Genomic DNA, 27,824 nt, shown 5'->3' on the forward strand with positions numbered 1-27,824 from the left:
GCTTAAACAAAACTCCATCACTGTCTAAACACTGATTAAATTGTGATGAAAGATAAGACGGCTGAATCTACAAAAGAGCAACGAGTAGCCTACACTACCATTCAAAGGTTTAATGGTGTCAGTAAAATTTGAATGGCTTTGAAGGAATTCTCTTATGCTCACAGAGGTTGCAGATTTATTTGATTGAAAATACAGTAGAAACTGTAATGTTGTACAACAATTTCAATAGCTGCTTTCCATTTGAATAGATTTTAAAATTTACTCCTGTGAGGCAAAGCTGAATTTTCAGTAGTCATTACTCCAGTCTTCAATGTCTAACAATCAATCGTTTACATGTTAAATAGTTATAATTAATATTTATGTTATATTGTGGTTTGTAGATGCATTTTTGAGGTGTTTTGCTGCAATAATGCTTGCAAATTATGAAGTAAAGAAAATTTCATAAAATATTAAAAAGAATATGAAGCCCCTCTTTATGTAAGAATGCACACTGCCCTCTGGAGTATCGATGTGTGCACACCAGCCACGTCTCAAATCATCACTGTCCCTGAACACGCGCCCTGCCAGTGGCAATGACATCACCCACCTCAAAACCCAGACTGACACTCACAATTAGCCTCGTTCTGTGTGGGTATGTGTGACAGTGCTGCTACATTCACTCCGTCTGACGACTTGAGACTGACTGCAGTGACCGCCTGAATGTCCTCTGGGGGTCAGAGTCGGCGTCAGAGCAGATCTACTGGAGGGGCATCGGCGGGGGGGCACTGTCGTTTGATAAATATTTTTTTGACTTGAAATCCAGACCTAAATCTGAAAGATCTGAATCATATAGGTTTTTATCTAAAAGAGGAACAGAAGACAGCGCTGAAATTTGCTGTTTGCGGACCGGATACGTCTCCAATGATCTAAATAGAATGACATTCTACCCTAGAATGTTAGCTCCAATGATCTATCTATATAGAATGTTACTATATATATAATTTTTTTTTTTTTTTTTCTTTTTTTTTACCTGTCTTGATTCCTAATACACAAAAGATGACGATTGTTAGGTTAAAAGTTCAGAATCCGATTCCATATAAGGTTAGTATAAAGCACGTCAGCAAGTAACCTATTCTCGCGTTCTACGAGTTCAGTAGCCTACATTTTTGGGAAAATGTATGCGGAGGAATTGTTCATAACCTTGAGTGCCGCTTTTAAGAGCTAAGACAGGCTAGGCTACATCGATATCGGGAAAACCGGCCCAAAACAGATAGCCTAAACAACAGAACAGGACAGAAAATAATAATTTGTAAATTAATATAGGCTAAATAAAAAAAACATAAAATAGGCCTCTTAAATAATTAACAAATTACGACGACAAAAAAAAAAAAAACAAAAAAAAAAAAAAAAAACACTGAATCAGTTTGAAGCTTTGAAAAACCGGCAAAAAAAAGTCCCCATCAGACAAAGTTTTTCTATAGATGTTTCTGAAAACTTAAGGCTTTTTTCTCATGCCCATCATACAAATGTCTGCGTATGGACCAATTAAATCAGAAGACAAAATTCGGCAGAGAAAGATGTCAGAACTAATGAGCCACTCACACAAGAAAGGTTTAACTGATTTTTTAGTTTTTGGTCCAGAATGCACACTCCTTGAAAAAATAAAATACAGGAAATGGAAAAAATGACACAATACACAGAATACAAAGTGGACATCAAATAAAATCATTTCTTAACACCGTTTTTTCTTAGGGTTTGCAAATAGAGGACTCATTTTCTAAACCAAAATGGAAAGGACAAAAATAAATGTATATTCTGCTATTACTTTTTTGCTGATACTTGTGGTTAACCTGGGTTACACTCCTCGCAGCAGTTTCATACCAAGCAGAAATGACTAAGCCCATATATCTTTACAGACAGCCAAGATAAAAAAATGCAGTTAGAACCCACAAACATTCATCAACATTCACCTGCTTTTTTACAATTAGCTGCTAACACATTCTATAATATAGACGGACAAACTGTTGGGGTGGATTTTGCGCGCGCGCTGCAAATCAAATGTAACAAGTTTACTCGGCGACCAATAAGTTCACCATGACGAAGCCTAGTAAGTGCCATGAACAACAAAAATTATGCATTTTCCCCATTCTTTTTATTTTATTATTTAAGTTACAGTTTGAACATTTAATATTCCATCATACACTAAAAAGTGTTTTTTGGGCCACGCCATGGCCTATAGTTATTAATAAAGTAAAAATGCCGCTCGAACCGCTAGGGGGGGCACGGCCCTCGAATGCCCCACCACAGCGCCGGCACTGCTCTGGGTACAGAGGGTTTTTAGAGAGGGCAGTGAAAGGTCCTGTGCCATTTCCAGCGAATTTCTTTCTCCCTTTGTACAAAAGGAAGATACACAGCTCACAATTAAAGATGGGAATTGTTCAAAGAGTGCCGCAAATATGTCTGGAATTAATTTTGTGTTTGAAGGGTCCTGTACAGCAAGTTCCCAGCTATTCCAGGACTCTGCCCAAGTGTCATGATGAAAAAAAGAACAAAAAAAAGAATCTGAATAAAGACACTCCTTCAAACACTCCTTGAAAATAATACAACATGACACAGTAGACAGAAATATTTGGACATCAGGTGATGTCATGTCTTAACGTCTGAGTCTGCAGTAGAGGAATAACTGGACAATGATCTGATGTGAAGTGTTTTGCTGACATGGTCTACCTTTTCATACTCAGGCTGTGAGGAAGAGATACAAATTGCATTGCAACTCACACATACTGTATGTACACATGCACACATTCTGGTTGGGGTTGTTGGGGTGGTTGGGGGGGTGGGTGTGGGTGTGTGTGTGTGTGTGTGTGTGTTTGTGTGTGTGTGAGACCTTTTATCTTATTTTTTGTCTTTGTGCATGTCCATCAACACAGTAAGTGTGACATATATAGTTATTAATAAAGTAAAAATGCAATTTTTTAAAAATAAATTCAATTACATAATTATATCTGCCGTACATTATTATTATTATTGTGATGATGATTTCTCTTCCATACCACCCCGAGAAAAAAGAGGAGAGAGAGATAGAGAGAGAGAGAGAGAGAGAGAGAGAGAGAGAGAGAGAGAGAGAGAGAGAGAGAGAGAGAGAGAGAGAGAGAGAGAGAGAGAGAGAGAGAGAGCGGACTGTAACAATTCATTCAACTCATGATACGATACTGATTTTTTTTTTTTTTTTTTTTTCAAACAAAAAAATAAATAAGACAAATTATAAATGAGAAGTTGTCCTTTTATTAGTGCTTGGACAAAATTTTGCACTTTTCTTTGTAAAACTGAATTATGTCAAATAACAAAACTAAAACTCAATTTTCAAAACAAACCCCACATGACATAAATAAAATCAATAAAAACTAAGCCCTTGGAGAGATTAGATTAGAGGCAACCACTGTATTAATCACAATCCAAACAAAGATGCTGCATACATGCAGCATGAACAGCTTTTAATCTAAATTAGATTAAGAAAAAAAATTCTGACTTTAGTTTTGTGAATTTATACTACATAAAGCATCTGCATGAAACAAAAACAGCAGACAGGCTAAATGAGAACGCAAATTCACTCTCTGCCAGCAGGTGGCGCTTATGGAACAGCGACGATATGGTGTTTCCTTAGTTGTTGCCGTAAAGAAAGCCGCGCTTATTAACTCCACTTTAAATTAATTACAATTAACTTTAATTATACAGGGGCAAGATGAAAAGAAAATCTAAACTAAGACATTCAATTCCCCTCAGAGATGCATTCATATGAACACTTATCCCCAAATTTATCGCGATTCGTTTAATATATATACTGATTTCAATTGTCACATATTTGTATCAATTTTCAACCGGCTTTGGTTGCATCGTTACATCCCTAATATATTATTTTATACTAGAAAACACTGGAATCATTTCTCTCATGGATTTTCAAAGCACTTTTGATATTCTATTTAAATATACAAAAGTTAGAATGACTGCGCTTATGCATGCTGCCAACAATGTTGCTTATATTTTTATGTTTTCTATTTCAGTTTGCGCTACTTTAGTATTACACATGTAATCTAGCTTTGTTTTGGGATTATGGCATGTTCATCGGGCAGGTGGCATGGCCAGCAGCCTGGTGCTTTACCCTGACCTGACCCAGAACCAGAACCAGGTGTTGGGCTGAGATTATGAGTCTCAGAAGACCATCCAGCCTGCAGCCTTCCCAGAGGCCTCCATATGGACACCAACTCCAATCTGTGACGAACGCTTATGAGTCCAATCACTTTTCATCCACAAACATGAACATACCATGGTTGTACCAAATATAGTTATTAGAGTGCTGGTTGATATGTTTATTAAATTGTCTTATTAAGATTTTCATGGTGCTGGATAAATTATTGTTGCAAAGAAATCGTATACAATCATGTTGGCTATTCCAGTCAAATGTGAAGTGTAACACACAAACACACAACTTTTTTTAGTAGATACAAAGGATCTCTAAGACCATAAACAGGGATTTATTTTACAATGACCTTCTCAGACTGAATACATGTCTGTATTAATTAGATAAATCCATGATTTAGAATCCATGATGTGAGAATCGTTATCTTCCACCCAAGAATACAGGCTTATTCATCTGCGTGTCACATTGATGAGCGGACCAGGAACTCTCATTTTGTTCCCTGGTATTCTGACATAATTCCCCTTGGCCCTGGGTCACATTACATGCTGACACAGAGTGCATTTTTTTTCCCAGATAAATTTACTCTGACTGCCACACTGCATTAAGCATTTTACTGTGGAAAACAAGAACCCCAGACTGATTTACCCTAGGCAGGTTTTGAGGCATGATATTCAAGCTGAATATAAGACTGTAGAATGCGTGTATTGAAAGATGGAAAGCAGGATGCATACTTCAAACCATATCTGTCAGTGTTTGAGTTGAGTGTTATTTCTGTTATATGAGCTGAAATGGTGTGTGTGTTAATGCATGTTTGAGGGCATGCGAGTCAGAGTGGGCTGGGTTATCAGAGCAGAGAGACAGAAGGCAGTTTGCGGTGGACAGGGGAGAATTTCACATTCTTCATCTCAACTTTGTCCGTCGCAGTCATCTGCACATTGCTGCGTGTCACTGGCACACACTCTCTCTTCTTTCTTTCTTTGCTTTTCCTCTGATTCAGCTTGATTGTCATTCTTCTTATTCTTATTCTTATTCTTTTACCATCTTCTACCAGAATAGTTATTTCTTTCGGTTGCTTTATCTGTATCCTTTCATTCTATATCTGACAGTCTGGCTTCATTTACATATTTTATTTGCATAACCTATTGCAATTTGGTGGTACCAGATGGAGTCAAAGCATCATGGACCTCGACCTCAAAGACCCACAAGGTAAAATGTCCTTTTTTGTATTTTTATTGTATTCGTCACCTCTTTTGCCAAACTTTACCCATACCCATTGTGGTGAATCATTTCCTTTAAATTCTGCACCATCCATCGCCTTTCTCTGTCTCCTCCTGTTTCTATTTTCAATTTGCCAGGATTTTCGTCCTTTTCTCTACCTCTCCATTCAATCTTAAGTCTTTCTCAAAGCACCATTTCTATCTATCTCTGTCCATTTTAACTTTTCTCGTTTAATTTAGTTCTAATTTTTTGAAACATTTCAACTGGTTAAAGCTGGTTGTTGGCAGAGATCGTGGTTAGCTGATCATTATCTAGACAGACCATTTTGGACCACCAACAAACCAGCTACAGTTGGTCAAACCAGCTTGGTTAAGCTTGTTTTTGGAACAAGATGACTGGTCAGTTGGCTAACCTACTTTTTTCTAGCCTTACCAGCTTGAAACCAGCTACCATATATATTTTTTTTCAGCATGGCATGGTTTGAAATTTGCCTGCAATGTCAAGTGCTTTGTAATAATATGCTAAATTGATGTGAAGTGCATTTTATGCCTGACCGTCAACTAGGCTAGCTTGTTTTTAGCATGGCTTTTCAAACAGAAGTACACTCTGAGGCTTTCTCAACATGAATCAGTTGTTTATCATTACTTACTTACATAATTACCCATCATAATCAAAGTTATATGTGTTGGTTGAAAAATAAAAATAAAACTGTCCTGCAGATGCTTGCATTTGCTTGAATAGGGGCAAGTGTACCTTGCTGAATTAACATAACTGCCAGTTCAGGGTGGACTACACAGCTTGATGTAATACAGTGTGAAAGACTGTCCACTGAAGACCAAGCTCTTCATGAACAGTCACAGTTCATTTACGGAGGATGATAAATAGTAAAGAAGAAATTCACTTTGGTATAGTGTTTTATCCACTTGTTACACCAACATGCTATCTTATTACCCCTACACTGCAGTCCAGCCATGCCTTTCGTAGGTTGGCCCCACACACCTGGACGTGAAGGCCCAGGTCGGATGTTGCTACGTGAGATGCTTTGGCAGCTGGAGCAAAGAGTACTTCAGGTTCGAGAGGAGGAGTTCCAGTACTGCATCTCCCATGGCATTCTGGGATACCGTCACCCAGCAAACCCAAGCCTGCTTGCCGTTATACCTGCCTCTGAACACCGCCAGCTAGAGCGCCTCTGTGGCCGCATCCAACCCTCACACACTGCCACTGTACTTTCCAGGTAAAACAAGATCTCTCACTTTTGCATTGCTTGCTTCAGTTTCTAGATATTCTTCAATGGCTCTAAATGGTCTTTAAATGCCAAACAAAAAAAAAAAAATCACATATATTACAGCTCCATATATACCATATATCTCCTTTACTGACTGCTATTCACTATTTAAAAAATAAAAATTGAGCATTCTATTCAGTTTAAAAACATAAGGGGTAGTAAATAACGACAGAATTTACATTTTTAAATGATGATAGAACATTAATTTTGAGGTGAACTAGCCCTTTAAAGGGTTAGTTCACCCAAAAATGCAAATTAGCCCATAAATTACTCACCCTCAAGTCATCCTAGGTGTATATGACTTTCTTCTTTCAGATGAATCCAGTTTATATTAAAAATGGTCTTTGATCTTTTAAGCTGTTTAATGCCACTGAGCAGATGTTGCATGCATCAGTCCAAAATAAGTTAAATAAAAAGCGCCCATCCATAAAAAAATTTAAAAAAAGTATCTCACATGGCTCTGGGGGTGAACAAAAACCTCCTTTAGCGAATAGATGCATTTTTGTGAGAAAAATATCCATATTCAAAACATAATAATCACTTTAATGTAGCTAGGATGACTTGAGGGTGAGTGATTTATGGGCTAATTTTCATTTTTGGGTAAACTAACCTTTTAAGTACATTACAGTATGACAAAAAAAAAAAAATTCTATATTCCAGACAGATGTGAGGATTTTTCTGTGACACTTTGTGCACATTACATGATTATGCCAATAGGTGGCGACAAGTGATTTTAAAGCCTACTGCACACTGGTATGATTATCGCACACGATTATCACCAGCATTTTTGGACGCGTCTTTGTATTCATACCCAAACGATTTTCATTGGTGAGGAGCCGAGTGAATATGGCCCTTAATAAAAAGCAGTAATACCCCGGTACACATCAAATCCTATTTGATCTGCAATTCCTCTCCATAACTCCCGCTTATCGAGAATTTTGTAGTCCCTGTTGCTTTTGTCATAAAGCCCTTTGTGTTCAGACACCAATGAGACCAGCAGCTCTACAATCATCTTGCCTTGATGCATCATCTTTGTCTACTTCGTCTACTACTCGTTAAGTATCAGTGTGTGCTCGGCAAGATCGTCTTGTGCTTGAGTGCCACCAAGTCATGTTTTCATGTCTGTGATGTCACCCGTAGATATTTGAAGTGCATTTTTGAAGCCTTAAGTGGGCGGAGCCTGCTGCGCATCACCATGTGTCACTCCCGGATATTCGAAAATGGGGAAAGAGGCGGGAGCTGGTTGCGGAAACCACACTCACCTAGCTCGACAGTGGTGACAGCAATTTAAACGGATGAGTTATAAAAATTTCAACTGACTCTCTTTTGGAGCCATCTTCTAGCGACCAGTCGATAAATTGCAATTTTAATCACTTCCGTGTTGGTTTCATGTGAGAGAGTCGAAGGTTGCCGCTTGGTTTTACTGTAACTTCAGCAGCTCCAGGCACATGAACAAAAGTGCCAATCTCATTGGTCGGACCATTTTTAACATGGCGCATCAAACCAAAAAAAATGAGCCCGAGGTGTTTTTTTTAATGAAGTTTTTACGACTGTCGTTTTGCAGGTCGGTGTGCTCAATCACAATAGGTGCGTTCGACGAAACTTTGTCTGACTTGAAGCGGTGCCAATGCCACATCACTGTCACGTGTGGCATCAAAATACCGTGATTAGCGTTTCGAGAGCAGCCGGTTGACTCAGCTGGCGCAGCTTTTTCAGAGCGACTACAGAATCCCAAAACACCACACAGACCTTTCCCAAATTCACAAAATCACAACAATAAAACAATTACAACATCTCCAAACACAATAAATCCCAAAACTACCCGTACAAATCTGTGTTTTTAAAACAGTAACAGCTTTTTTACTGTAGTCACAATGTTATATTGAGTGATGTTTATTAAAAAATAACCATTGATAAAAGCATATATATCCCCACTTTATTGGTATTTAAGTAGTATATGTTTATGTTGAACTTTATTCTTGAAAAGATGGCACTGTATCAAGCAGTATATAAAAAGTGTTTCTGCTGCTCATGAAAACTTTTCTGAAATATCTGTGTATTTGACAAATATTGCATGTGTTTTCATCTGTGATAGAGTCACAGTGAGAGCATCTCTACAGGGAGCACAAAGTATCCGACTTGATGTCTCCGCTTTCAAGTCCACCCCCGACTGCAAGCGGCTACTCTCGGTCTGCAAAGTGCTGCATGAAGTCAAACACACCTATTGGCACCCTTTATTTAGCCACGAGGTGTTAAACGTCTGTGATAATCGTGCTTGATAATCATCCCCGTGTGCACAAGCCTTAATATTATGATTGAGTTTTATGTGTTATGATTTACATTTTACTCAAAAGGATTTGATTTTAGAAACAAAATGGATTACCAAAATCCTGTCTCTGAAGTGACTGTCCTTGAGTTAATTATTGAATTATTCACTCAACCAATTCGTTCAAGCACCTTTATTCATTCAGGGAATAAAAATCAATAGTGTGTTGCTCAGAGATGATTGCAATGGTTGATTTGGAACTATTTTTTAACAGAGCAAAAATAGACAAAACTGTTTAAGATTAAAGTTACTCAATATTAACAACTTGTTTATTTAACTGCTGTATACAATTATGGAGTGCTGCATGTAATATGTGGGGGAAAAAATTATATTGTGTCCACAAACTAAGAATTCCTCATTTTACTAATTCATTCTCTCATTTTAGGTAAATCCTGGCCACACTGTACTAATTAGTTCCCTTGTTTTAATTTAGTGAAATTTTGTCCATTCTTTAACTAAAACAAAAGAACAAATTAATAATATAAGAGAACAAATTCTTAATCTGTGCCCACAGAATCTTTTTTTTTTCTTCATGTCATCTCTGTACAAAAGCAGTACCCACTCACAATTTTGCAGTTAATCTAAAATATCAGCACAACTGTGATTACTGTGCTCATATTACTGTAATATTTTACATTTTTTAATGTGCTCCATCAACTCCATGATCTTTTGGCCCACAATGACATACCTCCCTGGGAACTGGTGGGTGTCTTCAAGCAAGTTCTTAGAGACTTCCTGAGGAGACAGGAAGACGGCATGCAGAGACATCCAGCCCCTTCAGCCCCATCAACAACTCTTTCTGCTTCCAGTCCACCTACAGAGAGTAATGACAGAAATGCATCTAGTTCTTTATCAGAGGAGACAGGGAAGCACAGGGAGGAAATTCCTACTATTTCTAGTTATGTGGATAAACATTTGCGTGCTGCTTGCCCCTACTCCATTCACAGAGATTGGAGTCTGCCCTTTTGCCATCCTTTTGCTTATGAGGCTTACAGCACCACATTGTGAGACACTTAATTGTAGAAGTTCAACATGTGCTCATGGCAATTCATAACGATTTTATGTTTTGGCAAATTGATGGCTAATTTGTATGAATTTGTAGTCTCATTTCTCTTATGTTTTTGTATGATCTCCTTGCATCTGGCTGATTGTTAGGTTTAGGGGTGGACCTTAACATAAAGCCTTTTAAATGTACTAAAAATCACACATTTTCATACAAATCACATCCTACAAATTCATATGAAATTACCACCTCTTAAAGGGATAGTTCACCCAAAAATGAAAATTATGTCATTAATGACTCACCCTCATGTCGTTCCAAACCCGTGAGCCCTCCGTTCATCTTCGGAACACAGTATAAAATATTTTAGATTTAGTCCAAGAGCTTTCTGTTCCTCCATTGAGAATGTATGTACGGTATACTGTCCACGTCCAGAAAGGTAATAAAAACATCTTCAAAGTAGTCCATGTGACATCAGAGGGTCCGTTAGAATTTTTTGAAGCATCGAAAATACATTTTGGTCCAAAAATATCAAAAACTACGACTTTATTCAGCATTGACTTCTCTCCCGGGTCTGTTATGAGCGCGTTCACAACACTGCAGTTTAGTGATATCTGGTTCGCGAACGAATCACTCGATGTAACCGGATCTTCTTGAACCAGTTCACCAAATCGAACTGAATCGTTTGAAACGGTTCGCGTCAACAATAAGCATTAATCCACAAATGACTTAAGCTGTTAACTTTTTTAACATGGCTGACACTCCCTCTGAGTTCAAATAAACCAATATCCTTACTCAAACAGTACACTGACTGAAATGCTGACAGAGCCAGATAACGAACGAAACATTGACTCGTTCTCGAGTCAAGAACCGGTTGCATCGGTTTTTGGATCACCGGTAGTGATGGGAAGTTCTGTTCTTTTCCGCGAACCGGTTCTTTCGGACAGTTTTATTCAATAAACCGGTTGCCGAAAACGGTTCACCAGTTCTTTTGCGCTCGACGTAATGACTTCATTGGCGATGATTGCCCTTGATTCAAGCCTTCGGTTTACCCGCGCTCATAACATTAGCACAGAATCAGTTCAGAATCAATCACCAAAAGAACCAGTTCGGTTCAGACGCGCTGTGTGTCAGTCTGCTTCACGCATGCGCAGTATCATCAGCTCCTCTGTTCTCGAACCGGACGCGTCCGACAGAAACGGTTCTTGACTCGAGAACGAGTCAATGTTTCGTTCGTTATCTGGCTCGGTCAGCAGTCCAGTCAGTGTACTGTTTGAGTAAATGAATTACTCCGGGATATTGGTTTATTTGAACTCAGAGGGAGTGTCAGCCATGTTAAAAAAAGTTAACAGCTTAAGTCATTTGTGGATTAATGCTTATTGTTGACGCGAACCGTTTCAAACGATTCAGTTCGATTCGGTGAACTGGTTCAAGTAGATCCGGTTACATCGAGTGATTCGTTCGCGAACCGGATATCACTAAACTGCAGTGTTGTGAACGTGCTCATAACAGACCCGGGAGAGAAGACAACGCTGAATAAAGTCGTAGTTTTTGTTATTTTTGGACCAAAATGTATTTTCGATGCTTCAAAAAATTCTAACGGACCCTCTGATGTCACATGGACTACTTTGAAGATGTTTTTATTACCTTTCTGGACGTGGACAGTATATACCGTACATACATTCTCAATGGAGGAACAGAAAGCTCTCGGACTAAATCTAAAATATCTTATACTGTGTTCCGAAGATGAACGGAGGTCTTACGGGTTTGAAACGACATGAGGGTGAGTCATTAATGACATAATTTTCATTTTTGGGTGAACTATCCCTTTAAATAATTGTTTCCTCATGAGAAAAGTCCATGTAACCATTTTCTATGTCTTTCCAGTTTGCAAATTCCCTAGGCCTCAGATCTACACACGATTTTTATGACACAAAGTAGTTACTTTTTCAATTAAAAAAAAAATCAACATCATAATTATTTAAAATAAATGGTTTATAATTATACAAATGTATTATTGTTATTATTTAAATTCTCTATTTATAGTCAGACCACTTTTTATGCTTTTATATTGCTTTATAAAACAAAATGTGGAGCTTGACAACTGGATATTATGAATTGTTGACAAAAGCATATTCATTACTCAAAAAACAAAAACAAACTTGTGTTTTATGGACAAAATAAAAGCCTCAAAAGGCATATAGGTGTGACATGAGGGTGAGTAAATGATCAGAATGATTAAATTCTGTAATTATTTAATGTTCTTAGAACAATTGCTTTAATGTTATTGTCTAACTTTAGAACTGCCTTTGTTTCCATGTTGTTTCTAATTACAATAACACCTTTTCTTTGTGCTGTAGCTTTCCAGGGTCTTCAGTTAATGATCAAACTGAAAGTAGCACTCACACGTAAGCACATACACCCAGACCCAGATATCCAACGCAATCTGTTATTTTTTTCAGAGTAATATTTCTGGATTACAGAGCAGAGATTAGCCTGAGGGGAGAGGATTGCACCACTGCCTTTGCACATCAGTGGTCCTGCTTGCTGCATGTATACCCATGAACTACCTACAGCAGCACTCTCACCTCTCCCATACATTTTAGATCACAGTTGCAATCTTTTCTTGTCTTTTATCCTATAGTGACAGAACTGTGTTTTTCATGTAGCACGGACTGAAGGTGGCAGACAAAGTACAGTTTTGGTAGTTGTTCACAGTGAGGGCTGTTCATAAAGCTTCTATCTCACAGTAGTGTTAAAAAGGGTAAAAGCAAACATGACAATTACTTGTGACTGCTGAATAAGTGTTCAGTTCTCTTCTAGAATGGACGCTGTGTTTATTACCACAAAAGCCTGTAGATGCAAAATCAAATATAGTATATTGTATAAATATTGTCTTATCACATTTTCTGCATTTACTTTTGTTATTGCCTCTTCTACAGAAAGAAAATGAAACGATACTGATACTTTTGTGTAACATGTTTTTTATTTTATTTATTTGCTTCTGTAGACCCTGCTTTATTGTTATCCTCATGTCCATTGTCAGTGAAATGTCTGCACAATTAAATTTGTGAAAATCAAAATCAAAACTTAATTTGTATTTTTACAGTTATTATTTCTCACACCAGTGTTGCCAAGTCAACTTTTATAAGAGACTTTTTTTTTCTTGGTTTTCAGACCAGGTTGCTTCTAACATCTCACATTGGTTCTTGATAACAAATACATAATACAGTAGGCTCAATACAAAGTTCTATCTATCTATCTTTCTATCTATCTATCTATCTATCTATCTATCTATCTATCTATCTATCTATCTATCTATCTATCTATCTATCTATCTATCTATCTATCTATCTATCTATCTATCTATCTATCTATCTATCGTGTGGTGCTAACATTTGTATAATTTAATTTTCATCCAATTAAAAATCCAATTTTAAGTCTGTCTAAAGAAGACACAATAAGGACAACAACAAAAAAAAATTTTTCCACACATGGACTTTTATTTTGACGCCGGTGCTTTTAATTACAAAGCGGAAATCTACAGACAGAGCTCTTCCGCTGTCTCTCCTACTACTGAGCTCTCGCCTGAACTCGCGGAACAGTGACCTTCTCCGAGTGGTCCAGCACACTTATATACTAGAGGTGAGTACGTTTTCTTATAATAAATTTAAATGTTATCAGTTTGCAGGTTTTTAATAAGCACTGCAATTTCAAGAAGATTCCCTGTCGTTTAAAACATTATTTGTTTCGGTTATTGGACCATATGACAAGGCCTTGCTGAGCGCCTTAAATGAATGAACACTGGTTAATGGCTCAAGCTTGACACTTGAGCCGCGAACCGCGGAATGTTTTTATAATCTCTGCGTTAGTTTTGTTTCTATGTTAGACGGTGAAAAGAGCTGGTGTTCTTTTTGCCATTCAAATGACGCGTTATCTTTAAACTGCACTCGCTTTATTGACCGCTTTATTGACTGCACGTTCAAACATATGTATGGTAACGTTACATGCTTTTGAAGGCTTTTAGACAAATGTTCATGCATCCTTGTTTTAATCACTAGATGGCAGGTGGTGCAGTCGCTGGCTGGTGGACTAAGGTGGCCCCCTACTACACCAAAGCATACCAGGAGATGTGGGTTGGTGTAGGAATCATGACTTTCATGTACTACAAACTTTCATATGGAGGTGAGAAGTCAAGTTTGTAGAAGAGCTCTTTAGTAGTGTGCATACTGTCAAAATATCATAAACCCTTATTTTATTTATTTTGTGGTTCATATTATAACAATGTACTTCGTAAACATTGTTCTTGTCATTAAATTATTAATTTGTATGTTATCTTATGTATCTTCTAAGCATAGCCCATGCTCATAGACAGTTTTGTTACACAATATTTGTAGAAACTTCTAGTGTCCTGTTCAAGGTAAGAGACTTGATTTTAAGAGCTTGTTTATGTTCTCATTAAATATTAACAATAATATTGCTGATTGCAGGAAAGAAGAAAGCAGTGCAGTCAAGTAAGTATAAGCAGGTTTTAAATTTTTTTTTAAAAAATGTCTACAAGGGTGTCCGCGGGTCCTTAAAAAAATCTTAAATTAGGCCTTTAGGCCCTGTTTACACTAGTGCGTTTTCGTTTTTGAATGAAAACGATCCTTGTCTACACTGACTGTTTCAGAAACGATCTCCGTTTACACTACACAACCTAAAACATGTCACGTGACCATTCATGCAGGTACAGCCATAGATATGAATAGGTAGATTCCCTATTATTTAAATCGCGGATGTGTCTACGTGCTTCGAGGGTCGAAAACACCGGAGTATTATAAATGATAGGTGTAATCGTAGCTAAAGTTCTAGTGTAAGCCTTAAATTCAGATTCGATTGGTCTTAAATATTTTTGGTCACATTACCGCTAAAATGTTACGTTTACAATCATTGGACAGACCAAAGATTTTTTTTTTCCTCGCAGTAGCAAAATACAAGTCGAACTACCTTCTTAATATTCTCAATAATAATAATAATAATTAATTAATTAATAAATTAAAGCAAAGGAATCATCGAAACGCGAGAATGAATCGTCTAATTTTATTAGCCTACATTCAGTGTAAATGGCCCTTAATAATGGATGGTGTGTTTCTGGTATCAAGGTCACGCTGTCGAGGCTCGCTCTGTTTGTGTTATTGTGAGAGACTTCAGAATGAGCTTAACAGCACACAGAAAGAAACTCAGAAGAAACACACTGAGGTGAAAATTCAAAATGTTTAGTTTATTCATAACATGATATAGTTAAGTAACATACCGTGACAAGTGAGCTTTTTTGCTAAATATTCTTTCGACGCAAAAAAGATTCAAAACATCTACAGAGTGCTCGCATTACGTGAAGTCTAGTGCGCGTGCGCATTTACAGTGCATGATTCAGTCTATTAAAATACATTCAGAATGATCACAAATTCAAGACAATAAGGGCAGAAAATGTATATATTTATACCAATTCGTATAGTTAATCAATTTCACATGAAGAGTCCGTTTTTTTTTCTCTTCAAAAATTACCATTATTACAAATGTGATGGGGGTTTTTTAACAGTTGAATAAACTAGAATGTAATTAAGAGACTTATGGTTTAGACACCATATTGCCTATTTTTGCACTATTTCGACAACAAAAATAATTCCAAACAAAGCCACAGCGCTGTTTTGCGTCTCTGAGCAACAAACCAATCAAACATTCAAAAAATAAACAACTGTTTAAATGATTAAGTTCAATAGCAATGACTCGCTCATTAACAGTGACTTGCTGCCACCCACTGGCGCTTTTAATTTCACATTTAAAGTACCTTTTTATTATTTAAATAAAATCAAATACCAGTATTCAACGTTTTATGTTTAATGTGTAAAAACATTATTTATGCATAATAAAAAATAGTCCCTTACAAACAAAAAAAAAAATATACATAATTAAGTAAAAAAAAACACAAATAAAAATAATGAAAAAAAAACATCATAAAAAACCAAAAGCACCACCAAAAATCTTGGCGATGCGGTGCTTTTGTGGGGATATTTTGCATTCTCTTCTGATAGGAAAAGTTCAATGTATATCTTAGTAATAAATATAATTTATTACAGTGATATTTTGTTTTCTTTTTATGTTAAACACATTAAATATTACATATATGTATTTAATATAATGTGTATATCCATTACAGGTTTAGGTCTTAAATTTCATATAAGGTGGTATTAAAAAGGTCTTAAAAAGTCTTAAATTTAACATCTTCATGTCTGTAGAAACCCTGGTCTGGGAGAGAGGCTTTCAGACTTTGCTCCACATGGGAGTTTTAGGTGTTAGGTAGAAAAACATTTAGAGAAAACAGGTTAAAAAATGTACAAAATAAAACACAAAAATAAGATTCATAAATTATAGATGTATAAGTATTATAGTGAGAAGGAAAAAATTAAGCAACTAAATATTTTCCAAATAATATTTTACACATTTGTAATAACTTTTCACAGTATACAGTACATGCTGTAAAACAGGTCATGTCACTTCCGGATCAGGTCTTTTGCATGTGCTTCATTAAATATGGAGCTGTTTTACTCTAGATTTCTTGGTTTGATCAGGTGATGTTCGACTCCTACCCCAGTGGGTCTTTATACATGAAAGTATTTAGCTGTTTTTTAAAATTTAGGATGGGGTTCTCTTGCACAAGTATGATCATATTTAGAGTATCTTAAAAATTGAAAAACCCTGGTCTAAAAGATAGTTTGAGGCTCTGTTAAAAATGCTTATTTATGGGATATATAAAAATCTTTCTGTATCTAATGTGACTTTCCTTTTCTCACAGAGCCTGCCCACTGATTGGACCACCGGCTCGTCATACCCCATGTCCTCTCTGTACATCTTCCTCTGAAGAACTTCCCCTGGATATCTGTATTTTGCTTCATGTAAACAATAAACCGCTTGATTTGGATCACACTATGGACAATTCACTGCTTTGTGGTCTTTCACTCTGTCTTGCAAGAAATTCATATCAGCAAACATGAAACTGTTTCATTGTTAACTTATGGAATAAAACTATTAAAGAAGTCTAAAGTTTTAATGGCTTTAGGACTTGAATAGCATGCATTTGTTTGAAGGACATAAATAGTTTTCACAAATAGTGTTTTTAATGATTTTCGTTTAATGTGTTATAAGAACACTGATTTTGTTTTTGCATTTTAGACATGTTATGTCATGTTTAGTTAATGATATGTAGTTCATGTTATTGATCAGTAGTGGGTGTTGAAGGATTATCCAGCACAGCTTCAAAACAAATGAGAAGTCCTTTAACCGTTTCTCAAATACCTAAAAAAAACATTTTGAAATGATACAAAACATTGTATATTAATTACTGGAAACTACTGAGTGAAAGTGTCGAACATCTGCAATATAAGAGAGTATATTCCATGTTGCCATGTTGAACACCTGAAAGTAAAGCCATTCCTAAAATAACCTTATTTACTTTCAAGCTTCCTAACAATTAATGTGACTCATCAACAAACTAATACGTCACTTACAGATTTTAATGACTGCACATACAGTGGGGAAAATATTTATTTGATCCCCTGCTGATTTTGTAAGTTTGCCCAATTTTTTTTGGTAGGCTTATTTTAATGGATCGAGACAGCATACCAACCAAAATATCTAGAAAAACATTATATAAAGGTTAGAAATTGATTTGCATTTCAGTGAGTGAAATAAGTATTTAATCCCCAATCAAAACATGACTTAGTACTTGGAGCAGAAACCCTTGTTGGCAAGCACAGAGGTAAGATGTTTTTTGTAGTTGGTCACCAGGTTTGCACACATCTCAGGAGGGATTTTGGTCCACTCCTCTTCACAGATCCTCTCTAAATCGTTAAGGTTTCTTGGTTGTTGTTTGACAACTCGAAGTTTCAGCTCCCTCCACAGATTTTCTATAGGATTGAGGTCTGGAGACTGGCTAGGCGTCTCCATGATCTTAATGTGATTCTTCTTGAACCACTCCTTTGTTGCCTTGGCAGTATGTTTCGGGTCATTGTCATGCTGGAAGACCCATCCATCACCCATCTTTAGTGTTCTGGCTGAGGGAAGGAGGTTCTCCTCCAAGATTTTACAGTACATGGCCTCGTCCATTAGCCCCTCAATGCGGTGAAGTTGTCCTGTACCCTTAGCAGAAAAACAGCCCCAAAACATAATGTTTCCACCTCTGTGTTTGACTTTAGGGAGGGTGTTCTTGGGATCATAGTCAGCATTTCTCTCCCTCCAAACAGAGCGAGTGGAGTTAATGCCAGAGAGCTCAATTTTGGTCTCATCTGACCACAGCACGTTCTCCCAAGCCTTCTCTGAATCATTTAGATGTTCTTTGGCAAACTTTAAACGGGCCTGTACATGTGTCTTCTTGAGTCCATTGCGGCGTAGTGTGTTACCAATGGTTTGCTTGGTGACTGTGGTCCCAGCTGCCTTAAGATCATTAACAAGCTCCTCCCGTGTAGTTTGGGGCTGATCCCTCACCTTTCTCATGATCATCCTTACCCCATGAGGCAAGATCTTGCACGGAGCTCCAGGCCGAGGTCGATTGATGGTTGTTTTGTATTTCTTCCATTTCCGAATAATTGCACCAACAGATGTCTCCTTCTCACCAAGCTTCTTGCTGATGGTCTTGTAGCCCATTCCAGCCCTGTGCAGATCTACAATCTTGTCTCTGACATCCTTTGGCAGCTCTTTGGTCTTGCCCATGGTGACCGATATAAAGTTGGTTCGATGTTGGATATTTAGACAGATATTCAGCCGCGAAAAAAAAATCAATAAATTCTTAGTGGATGAGTATAATTGTATAAAAAATGTCTTTTCTGAAAAGCATTAGAACGTAGAACTGAACACACATCGCAGTTTATTTGTTTTACACCTCCTCGATATGTTGCAACGCATAAAGTCTCTAGCAGCAGGACCGTTTTTATACAGACTATGAGCTGTGAGCTAGCGCTTACGCCAGCTAGGGACCGTCTACAAAGTACATGTAAAGGATAAAACGATTAATCTTTTCCCACCGGAATGTTTTTTACAATTAACAAAACAAGAGCAAGAGATTTCTTAAATAACATGTTGCAGTAGTTTTCATTGTCAAAAGAGATGCAGAAGTCACACCACTGACATTCAAAAATCACTTTTGAAACCTTCCAAAGAGTCTCCAGTATTACTGCCCCCTAGAGGAAGATACTGCAGTTGTTTTGACTGAGTTTGACATTCAAACCTTTAATAAAATAAGTTTTCCATCTCAACTTCAAAAGTTGTGTCTTGTTAATTGGGCCTAAAAGATCATTTCTGGGCAGGTTCATTTGTAAATCAGGATGCATGCTATTGAACTGAATTCAAATCTGTTAATAAATTCATTTAAAATGAATAGCCTACAGTCTTCTATTTCAACTTAAATGAACATTTAAATTCAGGTTTTACTCTCATATGTAATTCAAATCTGTTAATAAATTAATTTAAATGTATGCAGTTTTCCATCACAACTTCAAAAGCTGTGTCTTGTTACTGGTTTATTTTAATGTTGGTTTTAGTCACAGAATTATGAAAAAACACATGCAATTGTAACTGAATAGCTTAATTGTTCATTAAGCTGATTAACCAATAATTAAAAAATTCTAATTTCAAGCTCATTTTAAAAGAGTCCTTTTTGTTTCTTTAAAAACACATTCATGTTTTGTAAGAGGGATCACACAAAATGCATGTTACTTTTTTAGTATTGTCCGAGTAAGATATTTTGCACCAAATTGTTTACATATAATCCGCAAGACAAAATAATAGCTGAAAGTCAGAAGCTTCAGAAGAAACCTATATGTTTCCCATGTTACCTGGAGAGTTTTTCTGAAGAATAATGGACAGTTTAACTGCTCAGGACAAATTTCAATTTTTATGAAAGTAAAAGATACATAGAAACGTGGTTCTATGAGCCAGCAACAAGACACGACCTTTGAGGTTTAAATGTCAGACTTTTATACACATTTCTGAATTTTAAACTCAGTCAAAACAACTGCAATGTCTTCCTCTAGGGGGCGGTGTACTGCACATCTTTATAAGCCTTTTCTCAATATTTACATTTGAATAAGTTTTTTTTGTCTTATAGTTATGTGAATAATATCAACATTGAAAGGTTATTTTAGAAACAAGTATCAAGACACAATCTTAGAAATTGAGAAATTAATTGATGTATTTGTTTACATTTTAATATGTGTTGTCTTATAGTTCTGCGAATAAAACCAACATCTACATTTTTGTTTAGGAATCAGTAACAAGACACACCCTTTGAAGTTGAGATCGAATACTGTATGTTTTAAAAATGAATGCGTTAAACAGATTCAACTTTAATTCAGTAGCGTGCAACCTGATTTACATATGATTGTAAAAGATGGTTATAAATATTGTTCCTTGAACAAGTAACAAGATACACTCATTTAAGTTTACAAATCAAACTGTGTGCATTAATTTATTTAAACTTCTGAATGTCAAACTTGGTCAAGACGAGTGCAATATCTCCCTCTAGGGGGCGGTAAACTGCACAATCTTTGTAATGCTTGCAAGCTCTTTCTCAATTGTTCCATTTCAATAGCTTTTGTTGTGCTACAGTTCTGTGAATAAAACCAACATCTAAATGTTCTTTTATGAACCAGTAATAAGACACGCCCATTAGATCTGAGATTTATTTTTTATACATTTCACAAGTGAAGCATTTAGAGGGAATAATTGTGCTTTTTGCTCTTGGTTTTGCACTTTGCAGATGGTCCCTATCCAGCACTTTTACATTATAACAGGGGTGTTTGTCAAACTTTTTGACTCAAGGGCCACATCAAGTTTTCCACATCAAGTGAGGGGCCGCATACTATGTTTATTACAAATGTCGCTTTGATTTTTTTTATATTCTAAATTGACACTCACTTACTACTGTACTATATGTATACATGTACATACAGTTCCATCTCTACCTATTTTATATGAGCACTTTTTATGACAGATATGTTGAATTAGTGTACAAGTCGACTGATGTATAAGACATTTTTTATCATTTCATTCAGAAATAATGTAAAATAAACAAAACGTTTACAAACATTAGAAATATGTATTTATATCCCCCACACTCCACAAAAATCCTATAAATTTAGCAGTATTCAGAATTATAATGTGTTTTTTCTGATTTTTTTGGTTGGTATTCTGTCTCGATCTGTTAAAATAAACAGGCCCTTCAAAAACCAGCAGGGGATCAAATAAATATTTTCCCCACTGTACAATCATCCATAAACCACTAAGCGCCACATTCCTGTCATTCCAGGTCTGCGCGTGCCCTCATTTAACACAACAGCGCCACCAACTGGACTGGAGTGTGAAACATTAACGGGAAAGGAGGGTTCTTGCTGTTTTGCTTTACTTGTATTGCTTTTATTTTGGTGCTTAAAATATATTACACCAATATCCGACAACATTTAGAGGAATACCCGAGTTCTGGTTTGGTTTTCTCCCATTCGCCTCGCGTATCGCAGTGTTTTGCCTGGTTTCGGCTAGTAGGTTAACTAATTCAGCTAACGTTATCTCGCGAGTTAATCGATACTCTGCTGCTTTCACTCCGCAAGGATACGAGGAACACCTCATGCATCTTTCTTAAAAGATTATGGCATATATCTGTACGTGACAAGTGAGTATAATGTAGTTTTGTCCACTGTCGGTGTATGTTCTCAATGTTTATGAACATTTACAGCACAGTTAGATGTTTTCCTGTTCGTGCTAACTGGCTAACAGATGTGTTTAAACGAACAGGGCGGATAGACTAAAACTCCTTGGAATAAACGTCTTTAAATATGACAAACGTTCTTCAGACCTCGTAGTTTAGATTCAAAACACGATATATATATATATAGAAGTCATTGGTTGTGAGGAGAGAGTGAGTTAACGGGCTCGCAGTAGGTGTATAGAAACATCTGCCGTTTCACAGTCAGCTGTTCTTCCAGTTTAAGCGAGTCTTTTAAAGCTTCTCTTTAATTCTTGTCAGCTGAAGGAGATGTTGCATGTTACGTCAAAGCGTTAATTAAAGTAAAATAACACGATGCACAGAGCCGTGGCCTGTTTGGCCTGTATTTGTTGGTGTTGTGGACATTGATGTGTCAGTGATGTTTTCCTGATGTACAGAGGGCTGTGATCTCGGGTTGGACATTGTGGATGTTGTGAGAGGCACAGTGAAGCTGAAGACCAGATGTTCATCTGACACAAGCGAAAATGATGCCTGTAAGTATTCATTTTCATTTGTTTTGTCAGCAGTGAGTCGTAACAGCCAGTGTTGTGTCTGTCAGACTATTTTTATGGTTCCCATAGTGAGGCATCAGTTTGATTATTACAGCTTCTGTGTTTATGGTATTTTTTTTTTATAACGTACTGCATTTTGGAAAGTGTATACAGTATGTGGCACTAGTGTGAAAGTCTTAGTTTGACTTTTGATCATTGCTGAGAGAGGCATTGTGGGCTGCCTAGAGCTTTGCAAGGGGATACATAATGGGGTTTCTTTTCGGAAAGCTATTAATAGGCTGTGGATGGGAATATCCACAGTGCAAAAACACTATCTGTGCCTCATGCTGTGCTGTTTGCTGTGTTACTGATCATTTAGCCTTTTAAGTACAAGACCTTTATTTGAAATGGCACACATTGAGTTTTCATTACAGAACAGTTTCAAAACTGAACTTTATTGTGTGACAAGGCTTTAGTCAATCTTCTTTTTTTTCTCTGTGCACTAATGGCAGCTATTAGTTTTATGACGCTAATGTGCTGTTGCCCATTAAGAGAATGTTTTTTCATTTTTATTATTATTTTTTTTTCAGACTAATGGCTTAATAGTTTCAGTAATGCTAAATCATTATTGACAGTTTTGTGTCCATCGCTCAGTTCTCAAAGGGTCTTTGGTGCTTGGTGACATTGAAATCATACAAATGCTGCATTTGATGTTTGTTCATTTATGTTTTTATTGCTGATTTTTAATTTCAGTTTTGAACTATTTCATATTTGTAGGAACTAAAATAGTGAAGGATGCGCATCCTTTTAAATATGTGAGGATTGTTTTTAGCCAACATTTTTGAATTAATAATTGTTTACCAAGACTTTTAGTATTCATAATCTGTTTTTTTTTTCAAAACAGGCTTCACAGAAAATCAGTGTATTTTCATGAGCACTTAGACCCTGCAGGTGAATTACTCTGAGATCACACATTAACTCCAAAGGAAGCTTCATATCATTAAACATTAACCTTGTTGAGCACATTTAACTCACAACATTTTACGTTTATCTACAAAATAGTATTTTACTGCCTCCTCTACAGCTGTGGATCATCTGAGTAATTATTAGGTTATCGCAGCCTACCACACTGACCTTATCTAGATGAATCCTCATGGTATTCAGGCACCTGTCATCTCTGACAGGTTTTAAAGGGCTTTAACATCCTCCACCTGTTTTTTTTTGTTTATTTTTAATTCACTGACAAATCAATATACAATCATTACAGTTACCTAGCCCATGCAGCATGTCAAATGTATGCTCATATTTCTGTTTTCCTCTGTAATGCTACTCTAATGTGTCCCCAAACGATTGCTAGTCTTGATTACCATCCTTTGATGACATCTGAATAATATCCTGTTTTGCTGTAGTGTGGAAGGGATCTGATTGGTTGTGACTAAACAAAGTAAAATGTGATTGTACTGATATGGATTATGGAGGGGAAAAAAGTGCGTTTCAGTCTGTCTTGTAGGTTTAAATGAATTTTAGATTTTTGATGCAATATTGTCATTGATGGTGGGTGGGAGCCTAATCTCAGTAGTACCTGTCTATAAAGTGAAAAGAGCACACACATTTGTTCTCACCGACTGTGAGAACATATGGATGATCTGTTCTAGTACTAAGACCTTTCTTTTCAAGTGTTCTAATCGCTTACGAAAAATTGGGCTGTTTGTGGAACGCGGACTGTCTGCAAGCTGGAGCAGAATGTGGAAAAGACTTTAAGCTTCAGGGACGGCAGCATTGTTCTTTTGTGAGTGGTTTATCATTATAACATTGTTTTAGCCAGAAGTTTAGTTTCTGAAACTTTTGTGATGGCCGTAAACTGCACACATTGTCCCAGATCTTTTTCACGATGTTTAAAGTGAAAACATGCAACAGTATAAAGGTGAGGCTGCATTAATGAAAAATTGGGATGAGAAAGGTCTATTTTCACAACTGTAGTGATGCAAGAAACACAAAGACGTCACTTTCAAACCAAGCAGCACAGTGAGTTCCCATGACAATCTTGAATGTGATGTAAAATCTAAGTGGAGGGTATTTTCTGTCCTAACTTAACTCCTGTTCGCAAGGAATTTCAGCTGACAATGGTAAATGTGACTCTGCCTTAACAATGTAACATGGATTGTCTACTGTTGGTGGTCTTAAATGGACTTTTTTACAGTCTAGTTGTTGGAATGTTTGATTTGTTTGCTTTTATCTTCATTGTAAAATGACTTTTAGGTACCACACCATTCATTTTCTACTTATTGATTCAAACTATAGCCTTAATTGTATACTGTTGAAAGCATGATTATCTGCAGCAGCTTTCAAACAAAGGATGTTAGGTTCAGTTTCCTGCTTGCTGAAGCCCCCTCACTTTCTCCCAATGCTGATGTTGGCATTGTTCAAGTGTAGCTACAGCCTCTAAGCTGCCTGTGCTGCAATTGGCTGACAGCCATGGAAACAGCCAAACGAGGGGTAAACGGCAAGCTCACAGCAGGGTGTGGTTGAGTTCATCATAAGGTTAGAGCTGTACATTAAATTATGGTCCTATATTTTGCGAATTAACTCTTTGTATGTAAAACCATCTAGATTGCACCTCAGGGGCTACACGAGTGTGCATATAATTGCTACACAGAGTGAGTGATGAAGAATGGCATGTATTTCTTTGGTTTCTCTAGAATACTAAAGACATCTTCAGTCTGCTTAAATGAACTATGAGAAAGCTGTTTTTTCTGTAGTCAGCCTGCATAGGACTCTTAGTTTAAGACTGTGATGAAGAGCCTACATGCTGAGACTTCCTCCATGACCTAGATTGCTCTATTATGCTGGGAATGCAGATGCATGATGGGAAATGCCTACATATGTACTGTCTAGTGGCTATTTGTATCTAGAGAACTAGAGCAATGTGTAAGCCAAGAATCTGAGTAGATGAGCAGATCTAAGAGCATACTTCATCAAACCTCAGTAGAGGTCATAGACACACAGACTCGAGAGACACATCCCCAAATGCTGATGTGATGTATATGTAAATGTAATAAAGAGCTTAATTTGTCTACTGTTTACTAAAGCGCCATATGCTAGTAGTACGCTGAAAACAGGGTCACTGATGCATTCAGAACCTGCGCCACAGTCTCTATGGATTGTCTAAGAGAGCAGGCAGAGTGCTGGTTGGCCTTGTGGATAAGTGATGAGTTTGTTTACTCCCTTTGCCTGCCACACCAGTTAATAACTCCTGTGGGTAAATTTAGCAAGCTCTGATACATCGGCACAGTGCTAGATATTAATGAAGCAATATAGTGAACACACACACAGCAGTTCTGATGCTGTAGTATAACATTTACATTCATGCATTTAGCAGACGCTTTATCCAAAGCGACTTAGAGTGCATTCAGGCTAACATTTTTTACCTAACATGTGTTCCCTGAGAATCGAACCCATAACCTTTTGCGCTGCTAACGCAATGCTCTACCACTGAGCCACAGGTGTGAGCAGACATTGTCACTGCCAATAAAAATAGTTCCAAACAAAGCGGAGCAGAACAGCACAAAGCAGTGTTTTCTTACGGGATGAATCTGCAGTTTTAAACAAATCGTTGAGTGGATGATTCAAGGAACCATTTATTGACACTTGATTTCTGAATGAGTCAGTTGATTTGAATGAATCAAATCACTCGCTAATTTTGACAGGGACTTGCCACTGTTTACTTGTAGATTGATTTAGTTTAATCTTTAAAATATCAATATTTTATATTTTAATATTCAATTTGATTTCTAAAACATTAGTCTCATTAGGGTTGTGCCGATAGACGATAGTATATTATAATTACGATTATTAGGGATATCGACGATAGCAGATGTCTCTGTCGATAGTCAAGACGATATTAGGCTCATTCTCCTATTAATGTATTAAATTATTATTATATATTATATTATAATTATTATTATTATTTTTATTAGGCGGCCTATTATAATTCGCTATTAAACTGCCCAGCTATTTCACTTCAGCACCGCATTTCACACACAGACACGCGCGCAAATGAGGATTAGAGCCTGTAGCCGGTGAAGAAGTCTTCATCCACTAACAGACGTACATCGTCTGCAGATGTAAGGTATTTCATTGCACATTAACAAGTGAACTGCCTATATATGTGCAATATTTTAAAAGAGCCCTCACTAACTGAGTTTAATGCCACAGTTATGTTAGAATGCATCTCGTTCTTGTTTCTGTGGCGGTGCGTCGGGCTCGTCATGTGGTGCGTGGTCCGGAGCGCTGTATGACTGATGCATCAGTTCAATTGAACTTTACTCCAAATATAAGAACTTACCTGTTTTGAAAACTTTATATTTAACGTGTTCGTTTATGTCCAATATTAGTGTTGAACTGTTGGACTTCTACTATTGATTTTCACCACTGACTGATTTTGCAGAACATTTATACTGATAACTTCCGTGCGCAGATGCGGCAAATTTGTCACAGGACGCGCCATATGACAGTTGTGTCCGACTATATATGAACTAGCTGTTTTAAATACAGTATTTTTATATTTAACTTTAGTTTATCAGTATGTTTGAAGTGTATTTTTTTGATCATTGGTGATTCCATAGGCTCTCTCTCGCGCACCTGCGCGGTTTAAAACACCAAATAGTTATGCTATGACAAGAACAAAGAGTCTCTCTCTTGCTCCACCCATCCACGATAATATCGTGTATCGTTGATCTCATGGGCTGACGATATGACGATTTGAAAAATGACCATATCGCCCAACACTAAGTCTCATAGTATTATTAATGGACCTCTGAGCTGCTTTAAACCAGTGGTTCTCAACTTCAGTCATCGGGACCCACTGTTCTGCACATTTTGTTTGTCTCCCTTAATATTTAACACACCTGATTCAGATCATCAGCTCGTAAGGAAAGAGAGCCATGAACTGAACTAATGGACAGTTTACACCTGTTGATAAAGCTATCCGATCGTGAAAAGACGAAACGCATTCGAGACGGATATAAATCCGATCGCTTAAACCACTTCAGGAGGTGGTCTGGGGCGCATTCCAGACGAAACTGGACAAGTGTAAATGCATCTGGTTGTTGAAAGTACATATGCAAATTTTACTTCTCCCAAAACGTTAAAATAATTAACGTGTGAGAGCGTGTTATAGGCTATATCAGCGGTTCTCAATTCCAGTCCTCGCGACCCCCTGCTCTGCACATTTTGAGCTCCGTGCATGAACTGTGTTCGGATTGACATGGTCTCTACACAGTGTTCATTGCTCCCTACTCCCTGAGCAGGGGAAATCTGTTGAAGTTTACTTCACTTCAGAACATTCATTCACGGATTTGCGCAGTGCAACATCTTCACACACGGACAAGTGTGACATCATATACCTCGGTAAATAAATACAATTTAAATTCAAGTCTTGCACACTTCAATGTACTTTGAATGGAACATATCGTTCGCTTCGAACTGGAATCATGGCGGAATATCCTGTGATGTCCACTTCGCAGGGCACTTG

The 27,824-nt window shown here is 37.1% G+C and overlaps 2 protein-coding genes across 3 annotated transcripts in view; both read left to right on the top strand.

Annotated features, from left to right (window-relative positions):
- The first annotated feature begins 4,688 nt into the window (after positions 1-4,688).
- Positions 4,689-10,265, top strand: LOC109109712 (retinal degeneration 3 like). The gene is made up of 3 exons (XM_042746883.1): positions 4,689-5,383; positions 6,360-6,629; positions 9,663-10,265. Exons 1-3 carry the CDS (start codon positions 5,340-5,342, stop codon positions 10,012-10,014), a joined length of 666 nt encoding a protein of 221 aa, XP_042602817.1. The 5' UTR covers positions 4,689-5,339; the 3' UTR covers positions 10,015-10,265.
- Positions 10,266-21,378: 11,113 nt separating this feature from the next.
- Positions 21,379-27,824, top strand: part of LOC109113857 (apoptosis-stimulating of p53 protein 1-like) — a 55,631-nt gene continuing 49,185 nt past the window's right edge. Inside the window, exons 1-2 of one of the 2 annotated variants that reach the window (XM_042746691.1) lie at positions 21,379-21,707; positions 22,199-22,294. In XM_042746691.1, the coding sequence (XP_042602625.1) occupies positions 22,286-22,294 (9 nt within the window). In that variant the 5' untranslated portion in view covers positions 21,379-21,707; positions 22,199-22,285. Of the gene's footprint in view, positions 21,708-21,792; positions 22,295-27,824 lie in introns of those variants that run through there. The other variant, XM_042746692.1, reaches the window with a different exon arrangement.

Source organism: Cyprinus carpio, chromosome B20 (genome assembly GCF_018340385.1).
Source record: "Cyprinus carpio isolate SPL01 chromosome B20, ASM1834038v1, whole genome shotgun sequence".
Lineage (NCBI taxonomy): Eukaryota > Metazoa > Chordata > Actinopteri > Cypriniformes > Cyprinidae > Cyprinus > Cyprinus carpio.